Source organism: Canis aureus, chromosome 18 (assembly GCF_053574225.1).
Source record: "Canis aureus isolate CA01 chromosome 18, VMU_Caureus_v.1.0, whole genome shotgun sequence".
Classification (NCBI taxonomy): domain Eukaryota; kingdom Metazoa; phylum Chordata; class Mammalia; order Carnivora; family Canidae; genus Canis; species Canis aureus.
Window position 1 is genome coordinate 43,158,459 of NC_135628.1, and position 20,804 is coordinate 43,179,262.

General features: G+C 36.5%; 1 protein-coding gene across 12 annotated transcripts in view; it reads right to left on the reverse strand.

Annotated features, from left to right (window-relative positions):
- The window catches only part of ANKIB1 (ankyrin repeat and IBR domain containing 1), a 235,388-nt gene that overhangs the window by 84,094 nt on the left and 130,490 nt on the right, over positions 1-20,804 (reverse strand). For all 12 annotated transcript variants that reach the window (XM_077856993.1, XM_077856989.1, XM_077856995.1 and 9 more), the window contains one exon: positions 1,557-1,835. In XM_077856993.1, coding sequence (XP_077713119.1) covers positions 1,557-1,744 — 188 coding nt within the window. In that variant the 5' untranslated portion in view covers positions 1,745-1,835. The remainder of the gene's footprint in view (positions 1-1,556; positions 1,836-20,804) is intronic.

Consider the following 20,804-nt stretch of genomic DNA (forward strand, 5'->3'; position numbering starts at 1 on the left):
GAAGGTTAAGACTTAGATAAGAAAGAGAAAGCTGAGAGGAGTTGGGGAGGGGACTCCTAGCAGAGAAAACAGCATGCACAGGACAAAGCACACATGACGTTTCAAAGAAACCAAAAAGAACAGCTTAATTTGAACAACAATTTGTATTAAAAGAAATATAAAATAGGTTGAAACTTTTTTTATCAAGTTCTAAAGAGCTTTGAATACTGCTTTATGAATTTTATTTCACTATGTAAATAAAGTCCTCCTCTTCCGGCATCAGACTTTCATAGCTGCATAATCTACTTCTAAAAACACTAAATTTGTTTTCGAACTACCCTCTGCTTCTCTCACTTTATAAACTAGCAAATATAAAATTTATTTCTCATGTAATGTGGTAGGAATCTTCACATAAATGTGTTTGCTGTCACTGATGCTTTCTTGTTGGAGATTTTAAGTTTCTTAGTATTTTTGGTTTTAAGGAAATGTGTTGCTTTTATTTATTTATTTATTTTTAAGATTTTATTTATTTATTCATAGAGATACAGAGAGAGAATGAGAGGCAGAGACACAGGCAGAGGGAGAAGCAGGCTCCATGCAGAGAGCCCGACGTGGGACTCGATCCAGGGTCTCCAGGATCACGCCCTGGGCTGCAGGCGGCACTAAACCGCTGCGCCACTAGGGCTGCCCTGTTTTGCTTTTAGAAGAAGTCTTTTCAAGTAAATGAACCCCATTAAAAGGAAGGAAACTCGGGATCCCTGGGTGGCGCAGCGGTTTGGCGCCTGCCTTTGGCCCAGGGCGCGATCCTGGAGATCCGGGATCGAATCCCACGTCGGGCTCCCGGTGCGTGGAGCCTGCTTCTCCCTTTGCCTGTGTCTCTGCCTCTCTCTCTCTCTCTCTCTCTCTCTCTCTGTGTGACTATCATAAATAAATAAAGAAAAAAATATTAAAAAAAAAAAAAAAGGAAGGAAACTCAAATCTGATTATGACTAGATAAGGCAAATGCATGTTTTTTCAATTCAAACTAGCTAATTAGAGCTGAAAACTTTGATGTAGGCACCATTCCCTGCAATTTTTTCATAGCTGGTAAGTACTTTTCTGGAATTGAAATGCTGTAAATTAAACACTAAACTATTACCAAGATATCATACTATGAAACATACCGAGGATCAAAATATATTTATAGCCACAAGAATATGTGAACCAACCTATTAAAACTTTGTCTAATTTAGGCATAATTTTAAAAATTTTACTTAATAACTTAGCATAATCAGTTTTAGAAAGTTTAATTCACTAGGGTGCCTGGGTGGCACAGTCAGTTAAGCATCCAACTCTTGGTTTCAGCTGAGGTCTTGATCTCAGGGTTGTGAGCTAGGGCCCCATGTTGGGAGAGCCCCATGTTGGGACAGGCTCTACTCTACCCTTGCTTGCTTGCTTGTGTTCGTGCTCTCTAAAATAAATAAATCTTTTAAAAAAAGTTTAATCCACTATAATACCATATAACATGCATATTTTCAAAGATCAAGGTCTTTTTTTTCCTTTCACGAATTTATTAATTGGTTTACAGTAATACTTACCCCAGTATTCTATTCATTCCATGTCTAGCAGCATAGTGTAATGGAGTATTGTGCTGGTAGGGCTCCCCATAAGATGTATTTGGATCAAGAGATTCTTTCAATTGAGGGTTGTTTTCATAAATTTGGCAGGCCAGGTTTTCGTCACCATTGATGAGTGCTTTACGGAATTTGGTGGTTGTATTTCCCATGTTTTCTTCTGTTTTTTTCTGATAGGCAGTGGCACTTTTTTCCTTCCCCCTTCAGCCACTTCTTGAATGTTTCTGCAACATGTTTCACATTCTAATGGAAGAAAAACATTATATTGTAAAACATCAACTATAAAGCAGTATCCTAAATAAACACAGTTAGGAATACTAATAAGACCTAGGAAGCATACCTAAGGGAACAAACTAAATTACATTTTACTAAGTTTATCTTAATAGACCAAAAAAACTCAAAATTTTAACACTGCCCAAATTAACTTCTTGTTAAACTGTAACATTTACCCACACAGAGACTCTTAAGGTTTCACAGGCTGTACTTTGTACTATGAAAGTTACCTACATATATGAGCCTTTCAATTTTCCTTTTCACACGGGCAGGAAATAACTTGACTGAATTTCATGGTTGAATACACTTAAATCTCTGTCTAAATAATGCATAAAATAGATTCAACCAATTTGTGAGAGAGTGAAAAACCTAGGAAATTTTGCTCATATGTGAACTTCAGAATAGGTGTTAAGTTACAGTAAAAAAACTCCAACAGTCCTTGGCCAGTATGTTCAATGTATGCTAATTTTGCTCCATTCCAATAAATGTTTCTGAATCTACTCTTGAATTATGATAAAAATTAGTGATAAAGGAAATAACATATGTGAAGGCAGGTATGAAATGAAAGGACTATTCAAGGAATGGTAAGTACAGATGGAGTTCAGGATCTCTAATGTTGAACTAACAGAAGATAGAACTGAAAATAAATAGGGGCCAACTAAGAAACTCATACTTTAATGTGTAAAGAATGGATAATTAAAGGCTTTTATGCATGGCAGTGAATAATTGTTTTATGCTTTAGAAAATTAATGACTGGGACAGCATAGAAAACAGAATGGAGAGAGAAAAAGAGACAGAATAAGAATCAATCCATCATGTTACCCAATGTTACCTAGTGGCAGTGGCAGGCTGGGCATTAAAACAGAACTTTAAGAATACAGTTGAAAAAAAAAAAAAGAATACAGTTGAAAATAATATATACCTGTTCAACACAAGTTTTGTACAGGGTAGTAATAGTTTGAACAGAATACAAATTAACAGACTGAAAAACAAATGAGTTTTGTTTGTTTTTTTAAGTTTCCTATCAAACAGAGGTTCTCATCCTTCCTTGGCTTGATTAACCTGGAGAACTTCAAGAGTCCCATTAGCCAAGCTATACTCCAGAGTAATTAAATCAGTTTCTAAGGGGTGGCACAAGGGCACTGGTACTTCAACTACTTGAGCGATTTCAATGTGCACACACCACTGTATAATAAACTCGTAACTCCCTCTAGCCAAGTGATTATATCTGAGTATGGAGATGAAGATGAACAGGCAGGGTAAGACATCTGCTAAACCTATTTTAGTGATAGGTGTTAACTACTGACTTTCTAAAGCAGTGTATTTTCTGGCCCACATCTATATTTAATGAGGTCACCATTTGAGTGTTTTAAGGCCTCTTTGTTATTGACATTTTTACCTTAAATATGCAAATACCTATGTATAATAGAATGAGTAAAGACAGACAAAAGATAACTGAAAGAACTACAGTTGGCATTTTGTCAAATAACCACCCTATTTATAATGTATGTAAGTATGTGTTTTATGCATAATATACACAGTATAAATATGTATATACATACATTGGATCACTACATAATTTAAATTTTTAAAAATTTTTCAGAGGGTTGCTAAAATCTGTAGACTAAAGTACTATTCCTTTATCATTTCATCTAGAATGAGAGAAGATCCCTCATTCTGACAGTCTTAAACTTATCATAATATACTGAAGACTTAAGCAAGTGCTCTATAAGAAAAGTAAATTCTATCCAAGATGTGAAAAAAGAAATATCTAATAAAGCAATGATATCTTGGGGTATTTATTTAAAATAACAAGATACTTAAAAAAAACCAATAATACTCTAAATGTGCTGTCACTCATGGTGAAAAGCATAATGGCATCTAGAAACCTTTTTGTGGTTCTCAGTTATTTTCAAGTCTGTTTCATTTTTAAAATTTGAGTTCAATAAGCCTGAAAATCAGCAGGAAATGCATCATTTAAAAATCATAGCTCCATTCTCTCAGATGATCCTTACAAGTCTCACCTAGAAATTTGCCAGATGTGTCCTTTAACTTTTTCATAACCACAGCTAGTATAACCTGAGGTGACTGTTCCCTCTTTGTTTGAATCAAACTGGTAAGTAATATTTCCCCAACTCTAAGATAAATTAATATACAGAGCTTCATGAGGCAGGTGAAGGACAAGCAAAGGGGTGAAAACAATTCCTTATTTGGGGCTTTTAAGTTTTACAGGAAAAGTGGGAAACTATAGTACTTGATAAGTTATTTAATGAAAAAAGTAAGAAAAATGTAGCCTGTCAATGGACTCTAGAAAGCATTCCTTAATTTCTGATTAACTTTTAATTATGAAGAGTTCTATAACTCTTGCTTTAAATCTTTGTCTTTTAACTTCCCTTTTCACAGGTTAATAATCTGAAAAAAATTTCAAGTGCACCCAAATTAATAAACTACTCCCAGAAATCTTTTATAGAATATGAAGTTCTTCAGAAATAACATGCTCTTAACTTCTCTGTTTTAGAAGTTCTCTGTACTTCAGAATTTACAGAAGTAAATTATTTTTAAAGTCATAATCATAGATTGAAGTTATTGACCTAAATGATATCATTGGTTCCCATTCGTCATCTATCTAGAAGAAAACTTGTTTTTTTTTTTAAAGAAAACTTGTTATACACATCAACCATCTACTTCTAATTCATCCTTCTGCAACTGTCTGCACTACTGATAAGAATAGCAATTATAAATCTACAACTAAACATCTCTTAGCCAGAAGAAACAAGTAGTAAGTTCATTCAAACAGTAAGTCCCAACCCCATTCCACTGTAGGTTGAAATCCAAGAACTGTGTTCATTCTCTAATTCAACAAGCACTATTAATCTTTAGTTATTTTCATTCATCACTATGCATCAGAATAACCTGGAGAGGTGATTTCATCTGGTCTAAGTACCAGAAAGGGATCTTAAAAAGCCTCCCACTTGATTACAACATGCAGGTCAGAGTTGAGGACCACAGATTAGTTTTGAAATTGCAATTCCAAAGGTACTGGCACACAGTGTGATCGCAAGGAAAAGTGTTGGAGTTGGAAAGACTTGTGCTCAAATTCTGTTTTTATGTTAGCAAGTAACTTTTGTTTTCTTGTCTGTAAACCAGCAGTATCAATATCTTTCTTCAGTTGACAAATTATGTATGAACAAAAAAAATCATTGAACCTATGGGGTTTATATTCTAGTGGGAGTAGAAAGATAAACAGTGTAAGGATGTGATTTTATTCTACATGCAACAATGAGCCATTACATGTTTTAAGCTACATCTTTCAGGCTTTAGCATTTTTAGAAAAATGCATTCATAGTTTATTGATATTGATATATGAATCAATAGTTTGATCATTTTTATTGCTGACTAGTATTCCATTGCATGGGTGTACCACTGTTTACCTACTCACATATTAAAAGACAGGTTGGTTATTTCCAGGTTTTGACAACTGTTAATAAAGCTATCATAACATTCACATACAAGTTTTATGTGGATGTATGCTTTAATTTCTCTTGGGCAAATGTCCAGGAATGGAATTGCTGGGATATGTAAGTCATTTGTTTAACTTCATTAGAAGCTACTAAACTGCTTTCCAGAGCAGATGTACCAATTCATTCCTATCTGCCATGTATGAGAGTTACAGTTGCTCTGTATCTCAGTCAACATCTGGAATTATCAGTTTGTTGGGAGTTTTCTTCCCTTTTTATCCCTTATGGTAGCCATCCTAATGGATGTACTGTGGTACCACATAATGGTTTTAATATTAATATTAAAGATATTTCTTAGATATTTCCTAACGATTAATGATATGGATCACGCTTTGATATACTTACTTGCCACGAGTGTATCTTGATTGTATATCTAAAATGTCTCAACAGTTTTTTTTTAAGATTTATTTATTTATTTATTAATGAGAGAAAGAGAGAGAGAGAGGCAGAGACACAGGCAGAGGGAGAGGCCGGCTCCATGCAGTGAGCCTGCCATGGGACTCAATCCCGGGTCTCCAGGATCACGCCCTGGGCTGAAGGCGGCGCTAAACTGCTGAGCCACCCGGGGCCGCCCTAAAATGTCTCAACAGTTTTTAAGATGGATTACTGTTGAATTTGAGTTCCTTATATATTCTGTAAAAAAAAAAAAGTCTTGTGATAAATGTGATTTGCAAATATTTCTTCTAGTCTGTAGCTTCTCTTAACTCGATCCCAGGGCTGAAGGCAGCACTAAACCACTGAGCCACCGGGGCTTCCCTATCCACAGAAATTAAATCAAAATGAATTAAAGAGGGCATCCACCACCCCCTTTGTGGCTCAGCGGTTTAGCACCACCTTCAGTCCAGGGTGTGATCCTGGAGACCTGGGATCGAGTCCCACATCCGGCTCCCTGCATGGAGCCTGATTCTCCCTCTGCCTGTGTCTCTGCCTCTCTCTCTCTGTGTCTCTCATGAATAAATAAATAAAATCTTTAAAAAAAATGGATTAAAGATGTGAATGTAAAACCTGAAAACCATAAAGCTCCTAGAAAAAAACAGGTGGCAAGCTCCTCGATATCACTCTTAACGATGATTTTTGGCATAGACACCAAAAGCAAGGCAACAAAAGCAAAAATAAACAAGTGGGATATCAAACTAAACAGCTTCTACACAACAAAGGAAACCATCAACAAAATGAAAAGGCAACCTACAAAATGGAAAGAAAATATTTGCAAATCATTTATCTGATAAGGGGCTAATATCCAAAATATATAAAGAATTCAATCAACTCAGTAACAAAAAGCAATCCATTCAAAGATGAACAGAGGATCTGGACATTTTTCCGAAGACATACAGATATATGGTCAACAGGTACATGAAAAGATGGGTCAGCATCACTAATCATCATGAAAATACAAATAAAAAACATAAGGCGTCATCACCTTAGATGTTAGAATGGCTATTATAAAAAAGACAAGAAATAAAAAGTGTTGGTGAGGATGTGAAGAAAGGAAGCCCCTGGATAGTGTTGGTGGGAATGCAAATTGATGTAGCCACTAGGGAAACCACTGAGGTGGCTCCTCAAAAATTAAAAATAGAACTACTGTATGATCCAGCAATTCTGGGTATTTATCCAAAAGAAAACAAATACACTAACTTGAAAAGATTCATGCATTCATGCAGCACTACTTACAATAACCAAAATATGAAAACAACCAAGTATCCACTAATGGATGAATACATAAGGAAAATGACATATATGACATATATATATAAATATATACGTAAGTATATATATGTGTGTGTGTGTGTGTGTGTGTGTGTATATATATACTGGAATATTATTCAGCCATATAAAAAAATGAAGTCTTGCCATTTGTGACAAATGGTTGGACCTTAAGGGCATTATGCTAAGTTTAATAAGTCAGAGAAAGATACTGTATGATCTCACTTATATGTGAAATCTTAAAAATCAACGAACCAAACAAAAACACAGCTCATAGGTATAGACAACAGACTGGTGATTGTCAAGGGCAGGGTATAGGGGATAGGCAAAATGAGTGAAGGGAATCAAAAGGTACAAACTTCCAGTTATAAAATAAGTAAGTCATGGGGATGTAATGTACATCACTAAGTTAGCAATACTGTATTGTATATTTGAAAATTGGTATGAGAGCAAATCTTAAAAAGTTCTCATCGTAAGAAGAGAAACTTTGTATGTATGGTGATGGATGTAATTAATTAGACTTACTGTGGTGATCAAATACTGATTCATTATGCTGTACACCTAAAACTAATATAATATTGTACATCAGTAATACTTCAGTTAAAAAAATAGTTGACTATATTTGTGTGCATTCAATTCTGGACTCTATATTCTGTTTCATTTTTCTGTGTGTCTATTCTTTCAGCAATACTGTATTATCTTGATTACCAGAAGAACTGACATCTTAACAATATTGAGTGTCCTGATCCATGCACATGATATTTCTGTCAATTTATTTATGTCTGGGACACCTGGGTGGCTCAATGGTTTCAGCGTCTGTCTTTGGCTCAGGGCGTGACCCCAGAGTAGAGGGATTGAGTCCCACATCAGGCTCCCTGCATGGAGCCTGCTTCTCCCTCTGCCTCTCTGTCTCTCATGAATAAATAAATAAAATCTTAAAAAAAATTTATTTATGTCTACTCTGTCTTTTCAGTGTTTTGTAAATTGGTTGCATCATACAAATGGCATACGTATTTTGTTAAATATATACATATTTATTTTGGGGGAGTGCTATTATGAATGGTACTATAAAATTTTTTAAGTTCCTATTGTTCATTTCTAGTATATAGAAATACAACTGAATTCATATATTAGACCTTGTAAACTATAAATTTGCTAAATTAATCTATTCTAGGAGTTTTTTGGTAGATATTTTGTCTAAAGTAGGCTCAATGTCTTCTATGAAGAGGGGAAGTTTTATATCTTCCTTTAACACCTACTTGCCTTTTCTTTTTCTTGTTTTATCATACCGGGTAGATTGATTTTTTTAGTGAAAGTTAGGAAAAACAGAATTATTTGTATAGAGTATATAAATATCTCAGGGAAGATATTTAATAATCACAAAGTGAAAAGTGGCAATTTTACAATGAAGAAACATGGGAAATACCACCTTAACCAAGGGATTAAGATTAATACCACCAATAACATATTGACATCATTTCCCCTGACTTAGTACACTAAAAAAAGCACATTACTACTGTAGTATTCTTGTGAAAAAGTGCATAACGTCGACCTAAATATACGAAAGTATCAGATAAACTCAAATTGAGTGACATTCTACAAAGTAACCGGCCAGCACTCTTCAAAAGTGTCAAGGCCACAAAACATGAGAAGTGACTGTACAAATATTCACAGATTAGGGGAGATTTAAGGAAATGTGAGAACTAAATGCCACATGACATCAGAGATTGAATTCTAGAACAGAAAACAAAGTCATAAATGGAAAACTGGTAAAAACCAAATAAAGTATATAATAGGTTAATATTTATTTCACCAATGTTAATTTCTTAGTTTTGATAATTATACTATGATTATACAAGATGTTTACATTACATCAAGCTGGGTGAAGTGTAGGCAGGAAGTCCCTGTCCTACTTTTTTTTTTTTTTTTTTTTGAAGATTTATTTGAGAGAGAGAGAGCGAGCAGAGGGAGAGGGAGACAAGTAGACTCCTCCCTGCCGAGTGAGGGTTCCAATGTGGGGCTTGATCCCAGGATCCTGAGATCATGACCTGAGCCTAAATCTAGTCATATGCTTAATCAACTGAGCCACCCAGGTGCCCCCTCTGTCTTATTTTTGCAACATTTCTGTAAGTCTAAGATTGGTTTAAAATAAAAAAGTGAAAAAAAAATTCTCCTAGCTACTGTGTTGAGAACACAGGAAGGCACAGATAGAAATAGGGAGACTAATCTGGAGGATACTAGAGTAATCTAGTTAACGAATTACAGTTTCATATGCGAGGATGGTACAAATTGAGGTGATGAAAAGTATTTGCATTATAGATATATTTTGAATAGTATTTCCTGAAAGAAACCTTTAAAGAGTGTAAACAGGGCAGTGTGGGTTATTAATTATCCAATAAAATAACAAAAGGAATAAAATAGGAACAATGTCCTGAATTCCCAAATCCTTGAAAACCCATTCCCCACTAGGAAATGAGTAGAAAGGACACTCTAAGAAAATCAATGCTATTTATTACTAATTTTGGTACCAAACTTCTAATCCTTATGCAGTCTCTTAACCCAGAGTATTTAGCTATGCTATATGTAAAACACAAGGTCCACTGGCTGCTCTAGCCTAGATTTCTCTGATGGTGAGAAGAGACAGAGAAAGAAAGGAAAAAAAGGTTAAGACTAGCTGCCTAAATTCATTACATTCCTGCCACTTTGTACCAAAATGTACAAACCCTAGGGGCCCAACTATATCTCTAAAGATTCTATGCTGTCAAAACATTTCTTTTAGAGGGGAATAAGGAAAAAAGCATGTCTTGCTCTCTTCTAGAGCTTAAGGTATAGAGTTAGTTAGCTTCGGTGATATAGGGTTAAGGATGTGATCAGAGAAGTATGTAGGCAAAGGGGCAGTGGTAGTCAAGTCTTTTGGATTTACCTTCTATAAAATCTTCAATGGTTTCCTACAAATAACAGATTATACTCAAATTCTTAGGAAGAGCATAACTAAGGCTGTACCATAAAAGTGCTTTTAAAAACAATGAGTTGGGGATTTGCATAAGGAAAAAAGCTGAGGTAAGGCTTAATAGCTAGGTAGGACCAGACCCTTAGATTCATGTCCTAAATCTGGCTTCAGCTTTCAACTTAATTTTAGATCATCACAGTTCTTAATGGTATTTCCCACTTCTGAAATGATAGAAGGATTTTATGTGATACCAGTATGATAATTATTTTGACTTTAAACTTGGCCAGTGTAATTCAGTGTTATGTATATATCCCATTTGTTCTGACAGACTGATTAAATGCAATGGGGTGTAGTGAATTGAAAAAGCTTTTAAGCTAGACAGACCTAGGATCTTGACAAGTCTGTTAATGACAACATCCATTTTGTTAAGAAAATGATATTTATTTCTGAGGGCCATTGTAAAGATTAAATGTAATAATGTACATAAAGTTCCATAACTCATAAGGAATAATTGATACAACATATCCTTTATTCCACTATAAAGCACACCATAAAGAATACCTTATATTTTTCTATATGAAGAATGTTTGTAGTACTGAATTTTTACTAATTAAACTAATAAAATCACAGAAATAGAAAGGACTACATTTAAATCCTATCAGAGTACACTCCCTAGATTTAACCATAAGAGCTTTAATGGCTTGTAAGTAAATGCTTTCCACATTAGATAACCTAAAAAGCCTATCCTGACATTGACCATAAGATGATCATTGAAATCCTATATGAAATGTATTTGTATCTTTCATACTTCATATGTTAGATTATCATGGGCATTTAATGAGATACAGGTTGTCCCAAAAGATGATGCCAATAAAACACGATTATTAAAAATTAACATGACTTAAGGTTCTCCTTTTATTCTTTTAAGAACTGGGATGGCAAAGATTGGAGAACTGCCATTAAAAAAAAAAGTCCATGCAGATTTTAGCAACTAGCAGTAAGAATAGAACGTACTGCAGTAAAAGGAAACTGCCATAGTTCCTTAGGACATTGACTTGAGATAAAAAGGCTGAATTTGATCGACCAAATGACACAATAAAGAAGGCCTTCAGAAATATGTCAAGCTAGTGAAAAGCTACTATGGAATCCTACATCTTCCTGTAAGGTTACTACTCACAGCAGCAGCTGGTCTCTAAGCACCCTTCACTCCTCAACATATATTCCTTGATCTTAATCCTATTACTACCACGATCGTACCAATCTCGGCCTTGCTACTAACTTATTATGTGGCCTTATCTATAAATGACGTCAGTTCTCATTTTCTCCCTGTTCAAATGGACTGTTAAGGCCCTGTGTTATTCTGGCCTCAGCTGTTCTCTCTCTTCCCTAGCTCCTGCTTCTTTTCCCCTTAGGGTGTTGCTCTATTTGCACACTGTCTGCCTTCTAGTTTTTCCTACAAGCATGCTCTGGCCTTGGGCCCTGTTCACTTGCTCTTCTCTTAGCTGGAAATGATCTTCCTCAAAGAGCCCTTTCTTGGCCACTTTTTAATACTTTATCCCCGCTCATCTTTCCTTCATAAAATGTATGTAATGATAAAATAATGATTTATTTCTTTTCTCTCTCCTCCACTAAAACAATTTCCGTGAAGGCAGCCTTTGTTTGTTTCACTATCATATCCAGCCCCAGGAGTAGTATCAGGCATTTGTTGAATGGATAACTGAGTATATATATGTGTGTATGTAGGGTTCCTAAGCTCCCTTTTCAATTCTGGTATGTTATGATTAACTTAAGGGCTTGTGGAATTAGTGAACATCTCAGATGTTCAGGTCTGAGCCTGAGGTCTAAACAGTCCTTTCGGTTCCAATTTTTTTTAAAGTAATCTCTATGCCCAACATGGGGCTTTAGCTCATGACCTGGAGATCAAGTCACATGCTCTGCCAACTAAACCACCCACGTGCCCCTTTTGGTTCCAATTTTTGATGACTGGCTTGCTTTAATGGATCTTTTAAAATTTCCAAATGTAACACACACATCCTAACACACAGCTACACATATGCACAAATTGACAAATATCACTTAATTCAAGGATCAATGTATACTATGCGTGAAACACAATACACAGACAATATTTCCCAGCCTGGAATATTAGTCCCTATACAGTTTAATCCCAACTTACTTTGATAACTTCAACTTAACCATATTCCTTTCCAGAAATCCTATATACTCTGGCTATAGACTGTTTATTCTTCTCTGAGATACATGTAAGCTTCTGTGCCTTTGTCCTCACTGGTCTGTTAACTTGGAAGGTATGGATTCCCCTTCATACTTGCCAAATACCTCATCCTTCACAGCTGCCAAATGTCTTATCTTTGAAGTCCAACTCAAGTATCACCTCTTCTCTGGAGTCTTTCTTGATCTCTCAGGGAATTCTTGTTCACTCCACCATAGTGATCATCACTGTAGTCTACTTACTTTACCTGTTTGTCCTCTAAATTTAATCAACTATAGGCTTCAAAGGCCTTAATCATGTGTTTGCTTTCTCCTTATTGCTAAGGACCTATTCCTGTGCCTGGCACAAATGTTTATCCAATTGGATGTTAACAAGGCACCACAACTAAGAAGGCTTTCTAACCTTTACTGGCAGACTTGATTGGGTAGTTCCTCCTTCCGACTGTTCACAAGTTGGTTTCCTTATATTTCTACCTATACCAAACTTTTTCTTTAAAGGACCAGACACTAGATATTTTAGGCTTTGTGATTCATGTGATCTTTGTTGCAACTACTCAATTCTGCTGTTGTAGCTTGAAAGCCACAGGCAATACATAATAGAACAGGTATGGTTGTGTTCTAATAAAAGTTCATTTAAAAAAACAGACAGGAAGGTTTGGTCTATGGGTTGTAGGTTTGTCAACTGCTGATTTGATGGAAGGAATACAGCATAGAACAATTGGGTTGGAATTCCGTATTTACTATTCCCTAGTTTCTAGCACAAATCCCTTAATTTCTATATATCTTAATTTCCTCATCTATAAAATAGGCATAAGGTCACCTACCCTGCAGGATTGTCATGATTATCTATATATAATACAGTGCCTGTTGCATGGTAGGTACTCAATAATTTTTTTTTTTTTTAAAGAGCTATTTTAGAGAGAGAGAGGGTGAAGGAGGGAGAAGAGAGAGAGACTTCTCAAGAAGACTTCCTGCTGAGAGCAGAGCCCAATGTGGGGGCTCAATCCCACGATCCTGGGTACTCAATAAATTTTATCTCCCTTCCTCTATCAGGATCTGTAAGCCATTTGTAAAGATTCAGCTGCTGCCTTTACTCAATACTCATTCTTTTTAACAGTGAAAACTCAAGAAAAACGTCACCAACTCTATGTTCTATACCAGGAATGATATATAACTGGTAGTCTAGACTTTATCATTTATCAGGTGTCTGTTGGCAAGTTTAAAAACTGTGTTTTTTCAACTACCTTTTGAACCAAGGTTAATTCTATTTTTATTACATTCATAGGTCAGTGCCAATATTAATAAAGGTCTCTCCTATGTAACTGCACTTACAAGTACTAAGTGAAAGGGATTTAGAATTGAGTACAAAGCTAGAAAACAGAATCTCACACTGGAAATCATTGCAAATGTGCATACACACATATATACCCCTATCTTTGGCAGGACACAAGAGGTCTTAAGTCTTGAAATGTTGCTTAAAATGAAGTCTGGTTTAAGAGCTTGAATTGCATATTATGTCAAAGTCAAACGTGGCTTTACCCTTGGTAGCTTCCCAGAAGTTCATGAATACCTTAGTTTACGTGAAAACTTAGGAGTGTTAGACAGTAGTAGTATGAAAATGTTCTGAGTGGAGAAGAATCTTTCAACAAAGAAGGCAACTTCTCTGTAATAGGCATTCCTGAATTAAAAATTCATTTTGATTTATTACAGTATCTTAATACGGCAGCATTCAAAACACAAAAACCACAAAGGTATTATCACCATAGTACTGAAAAATCTCTATGTGGCAATTTGGCTGCCTGAGGTTTCTCAGTTAACCAAGGAAAAGGAGATAATCCAATACACTCTGGCTGCTCTTGGATATCGTTTATGTCCATATAGCTTTCAGTGTGGAAAAGGATGCTGCAGTCAGAAAAGGAAGACATGAACACTGCTGCCAAGGGCAGCACCTGACTGCCTCTTTTTGCCAAACTAGCCGGTGAACACTGAAAACAGTGTGAGATCCACAAGTGGAAAATTGTCCAAACCTGAGACGTAACTACTCTATAAGACATTACTCCTCCTTTTCTATTTCCTATTAAAACATAATTATCTGTAATGATCACAGAACTCAGAAGTCTCCACATGAGTAAATTTTTCAGAGAGCTGAAATTTTTCTTAGGTAATATTCCATTTTCGTATACTTGACTTTCCAACTATTTAAAATGTTAATGTGATATTCTCTAACTTCCCCTTCACAACTACTTTTTGTACTTTGAATTCAGAATTTTACATAGTGCTGAAAAATAAACATAATTTCACACAGTGCTGAAAAATAAACATTTCAGTCTCTGATGCTATAATACTGTCAGCAGATAGCTTAATTTCAGCAACTTTGGCATCTCTGATTATTCAGCAGTGTGAGGGATGAAGGTTGCCTAAGAAATCTGAAAATGAAAAAAAAAAAAAGAAATCTGAAAATGACAAACCCATCCCCATTAAAGTTGGCTCAACTGATCCTCTGGTTGCTTCTGTCTCTATTGGCTAAATAGGGGTGGGTGTGAGGTGTGTGGGCATGGAAAGGGAGGAAGAGGAGTATTTCCTAGGTGACACCTTTTTAAAAAAAATTTAAAAAATTTAATTAAGGTATAGTTAACATACAATGTTATTATTAGTTTCAGGTATACAACACAGTGAATGACAAATTCTATAAATTAAGCTTGCTCATCATAAGTGTAGTTACCATCTGTCACCATACAAGTTATTACCATATAAATGACTGTTATTTCCTATGCTGTGCTTTTCACTCCTATGACTTATATATTTTTAACTAGAAGTTTGTACCTCTTAATATACCACCTATTTTGCCTATCCTTCCCACCCTCTCTCCTCTGGCAACCACCACTTTGTTCTCTGCATTTATGACTTGTCTCTGCTTTTGTTTTATAAATTCCATAATACAAGTGAAATCATATGGTATTTGTCTTTCTCTGATTTATTTCACTTAGCATCATACCCTCTAGGTCCATCCATGTTGCAAACAGCAAGGTTTCATTCTTTTTTATGGCTGAATAATATTTCTGTGTGTGTGAGAGAGAAAAAAAGAGAGAGAGGGAGGGAGATATTACATACTCTTTACTCATTTGTCTATCAATGGACACGTATTGTTTCCATATCTACTGTCTATTATAAATAATGCTGCAATAAACATAGGGGTGCATATTATCTTTTTGAATTAGTTTTTGTTTTCTTTGGGTAAATACCCAGTAGTGAAATTACTGGATCATATGGTATCTCTATTTTTAATTTTTTGAGGAACCTCCATACTGCTTCGCACAGTGGTTGCATTTATTTACATTCCCACCAGTGTACGAGGGTTCCTTTTTATCCACATCCTTGACACTTGTTATTTCTTGTTTTTTTTTTTTTGAGACATGTCTCTTTTTCTTTCTTGCAGGATGGAGGCTAAAGGGCCTAAATATATTCCCAAAGGTAAGCTTTGTATAGCCTAAAAATGTCAAAAATTTGTACTGTTCTCTTCTACAAATGAGAGGAAAAATGGTTACATCAGCTCTCAGGACTGGAGCAAAGCTTTAGATAAACCTAAAGGAGGAAAATGGCAGAGAAGGGCGGGGCTTTCCAACAGTTTCTTTAACCTAGCTGCTGCAGCAGCAACTGAATCCTCTGGCACTTCCGGATATGCCCTAGCTCAACACACACACACACACACACACACACACACACACACACACACCCCTATAATGTTAACTATGTAAATGATAAATTTACTTCTAGTAATGTTTAAATAAATTAATGAGACAAGAGGTAAATTTTCACAAAGTATCTTTGTATTTTGTAGCTATTATATCTGGATGTAGGATAATATTGATGTATATATCATATGCTTGTAATTTCACATATGCCAGAGAGATCATCTCAATTGGGAAAAGCTGAAAGAAAAAATGGTAATGGAACAAAATTTCCTTGCTTTTCTGCTGCTGCTGAGCAAATCAAAATTTAAACTCTTTGAATATTAGGAACAGACTAAATCTCCATAACTAATGATTTTGCCTATTGGAAACTTTGCAGAAAAGACAACATAAAAAGAAAAGCAATCTTTAGATGTAGGTAAAATTTTGGAGTTTTAAAAAGCAATTTTTACTTGCTAATGAGCTCTTGAAATGAAATTTCTGGGCAGCCTGGGTGGCTCAGTAGCTTAGCGACGCCTTTGGCCCGGGGCGTGGTCCTGGGGACCTGGGATCAAATCCTGCATCAGGCTCCCTACATGGAGCCTGCTTCTCCCTCTGTCTGTGTCTCTGCCTCTCTGTCTCTCTCTGTGTCTGTGATGACTAAATAAAATCTTAAAAAAATAAAAGAAATGAAATTTCTGATCCGTAGATGCTGATGATTTTTTAGACTGATGTACATATTTTTGAATGGGTCAATTTGGACTCTAAGATTGATAGGATTAAAAGGCTAATAAAAAAGCCTTGCTTCTTGCTTGGATTTGGAACACAGCTATTGGGCCTTGTAGAGTCTTACCTTTGTAAAAGACTAGCTACTAGCATTTTTGGAATTCTGAATTCACAGGCCCTAATTGCTTGAGCCTGACCCTAGCTAAAACCTGAAGCTGTCAGATATGGGTTGCTTTAGCCTCAGCATAAGCTCCACTGAACTAAAAGCAAGCAGAGGCTCAATGAACAGAATTCAGATTTTAGGAGTGCTGCAGATTTAGGACACCATTCTGTGGGGCCCTAAACTATGAAAACATCAATGGATGCCAGCTGGATTGTCTGGGTCATATCCACATGCCCACAATAAACGTTATTCTCTGATGGGACCATCTAAAATTAGGCTACTAATCGGCTCTATATTTCTGATGCAGAAGCTAATTGCATTCCTGACTTGCAATTCCTGCCAAAAGCTGCAAGATGGAGGAGGAGACATCACAAGGTGATGTGATCATCACTACTCAGTACTGACAGACTGGATTCAAGACTTTCTCTGGGGGATGGCCCACTGCTGTTGACTTGTGTTCAGGCTTTCAGTTAGTTATAATTTACAACAGTGGACTAATAGCCTGATTCTAATTCCATCACCTTTCTCCTAGTAGACATCCCTCAGTGAGGCACTCTGATTATTAGATACACAGCTGTCCAGAAAAGGGGATTGGTCTTTTCTAGGTTGCTCACTAGAAATTTAGCCAGGCCAAAAGAGAGGAAAAGCTGTATCATCCCATTTTGAAAAATTCTGAATAGTAAGGATTTATTCCTGACCAATTCCTGAGCATGTCTTTCTGGTCATATTATAAAAAAAATATTTTTCTATGAAAATGCTTTTGTCTTTCTTGTAGCCAATCTTTGTGCATAAAAGACTGGGTGAGAACAGGGAATAATTTAATAAACATAAAGTTAAAATTGTTAAGTGAGACACTGATTTTATAACAAAAGAGAGAAGACAAAAATATGGCATCTGGGGAAGCATGGGAAAGAGTATCAATGATCTTTGTCTCTAGGAACTATTCTCGGAGGTGTTCCCTTCCTGAAAGAGGTTGCCTTTCCAAAAGGCTGTGAGCATTTTGAATTCAAAATGACTGCTGAGCTATGATCACACCTGACAGTCCTGACTACAAGCCAGTGAACTTATAGCCCTATTTCCCATACTTTCCATGTAGAATATTTCTAGATGTGGCCCATACTTATCAGGCAGATAAACTGATGTCATGATCAAACAAATCTGTTTGGAACTGTCTGCTTTCAGGCAGTCCTGAGACCAAATAATGGACTGGATGGGGAACCCGAGGGTGGGAGCCCAGAGTAGGCAGTCACATTAGTGGCTCTGTTAACCTGTATTGCCTGAAAATGTCCTGGCTCTTAAAAACAGTGAATTCTTTGTTTCCAGGGGTATTACATATGGCCTCTAGAAATGTATTTCTTTGTGTGTATGCTGGCTATTGAGGACATTGCTTCAGTCCTAGAAGGCATCTAGGTCACCTTCAACTTATCAGTCAGATTTGTGTGTCTTAAATGATGCCTTGGGCTAGATAAAAAAGAAACTTAAATACAAAAACTTAAGGAGAACCCATTTGGCTTTCTAAGATAGACTTTTCTGGTTAATTACATTTACCAATTAGAGGTTCAGCCTAATTTCTGAACAACTTAAAGGCATAGGTATCAAGATGCCATCACTAAAGTGATGGACTGTGTAGAAATAGTTAACGTAGCAGGCTTGAGACTCCTGTCCTTAGAAAAAGCCTGCTTACAAGGAATAGCCCTTTGCAGGTGTCTGGAAACTTAGAATTAATGAGCATTCACACCACTGTCTAACTGATAGGAGTGGTTCAATGTGCCTAAATTGTTTCTATAAACACTGAAGTATATGCTAAATACCTTTTCTTCTGGGAGTCTGGAATTTTGGTATATGCTAGGCAAAAGGTACCAATGTGACCAGTCTTCAGTAACACCTTGGGCACTGAGTCTCTAGTGAGCTTTCTTAACAGACAACATTTCACACATGTCACAATTTGATCCTGGAGGAATAGGTGCCTTCTGTTTCACTCCATAAAGAGAGGACTCTTGAAAGCTTGCCCCATGCATCTTTCCCTTCGCTGATTTTCTTCAAATTTTTTTGCTATAACCAAACTTTTTTTCTTAAGATTTTATTTACTTATTCATGAGAGATGGAGAGAGAGGCAGAGACACAGGCAGAGGGAGAAGCAGGCTCCATGCAGGGAGCTCGACATGGGACTCGATCCGGGGTCTCCAGGATCAGGCCCTGGACTGAAGGTGGCGCTAAACCGCTGAGCCACCCAGGCTGCTCAGAACAGGTACTTTTCAATATCATACTGGAGGTTCTAGCTAATGCAAATAAGACAAGATAAGGAAATAAACAGTATATAGATTGTGAAGAAAGAAATAAAATTATCTTTCTTCATAGATGGCATGATCATTTATGCAGAAAATCAAAAAAATGGACCAAAAAACTACTGGAACTAATAAGCAATTATAGCAAGGTTGCAATACAAGGTTAATATACAAAAGTCAATTGCTGGGGCACGTTGGCGGCTGAGTCAATTGAGCATCCTACTCTTGATTTCAGCTTAGGTTATGACCCATTTCAGCTTAGGTCATGATCTCAGGGTCATGAGATTCCTGCATCGGGCTCTGCATGGAGCTGAGCTTAAGATTCTCTCTCTCCCTCTTCCATGTGTGTGCCCACAATCTCTCTCTCTCTCACTCTCAGAAAAAATTCAATTGCTTTCCTATATGCCAGCAACGAATGAGTGAAATTTGAAATAAAAAATACTACTTGGGGATCCCTGGGTGGCTCTGTGGTTTAGCATCTGCCTTTGGCCCAGGGTGCGGTCCTGGAGTCCCGGGAGCAAGTCTGGCGTCGGGCTCCCAGCATGGAGCCTGTTTCTCCCTCTGCCTGTGTCTCTGCCTCTTTCTCTCTCTCTCTCTCTCTCTGTCATGAACAAATAAATAAATAAATCTTTAAAAAAATTAATGAAAAAAAATACTACTTATATAATCATCCAAATATATGAAATACTTAGAGATAAATCTAAAAATATATACAAGGTTTGGGCAGCCCGGGTGGCTCAGCAGTTTAGCGCCGTCTTCAGCCCAGGCGTGATCCTGGAGACCCAGGACGAAGTCCCAAAGTCGGGCTCCCTGTACGGAGCCTGCTTCTCCCTCTGCCTGTGTCTCTGCCTCTCTCTCTCTCTCTGTCTCTCAAGAATAAATAAAATATTAAAAAATATATATATATAGGGGATCCCTGGGTGGCACAGCGGTTTGGCGCCTGCCTTTGGCCCAGGGTGCGATCCTGGATACCCGGGATCGAATCCCACATCGGGCTCCCGGTGCATGGAGCCTGCTTCTCCCTCTGCCTGTGTCTCTGCCTCTCTCTCTCTCTCTCTCTATGACTATCATAAATAAATAAAAATTAAAAAAATATATTAAAAAAAATATATATACAAGATTTACATGAGGAAAACTACATGATTAATGAAATACAAGATTTACATGAGGAAAACTACTTGATTAATGAAATCAAAGAAAAAACTTAAAATGATGAAATATTTCATATTAATGGATAGGAAGACTCAGTATTGTCAAGATGTCAGTTCTTTCCTATAAGATTCGATCCAGTCCCAATAAAAATTCCAGCAACTTATTCCTGGAATTCGACAAAATGATTCTAAAGTTTATATGGAGAGGAAAAAGACCGGAGTCTGAAGGAGAAGAACAAAGTTGGAGGACTGATACTACCCAACTTCAAGATTTACTAGGGAGCTACAGTAATCAAGACAGTGTAACAAGAAAGAGACAAATCAACAGAACAAAACAACTCCAAAGAGACCCACATAAGTATAGTCAAATGATCTTTGAAAAAGACAATACAATGGAGCAAAGATAGTCTTTTCAACAAATCATGCTGGAACTACTGGACATCTATATGCAAAAAAATGAATCTAGACAAAGACCTTATACCCTTCACAAAAATCAACTGAAAATGGATCACTGACTTAAATGTAAAACTCAAAATTATAAAACT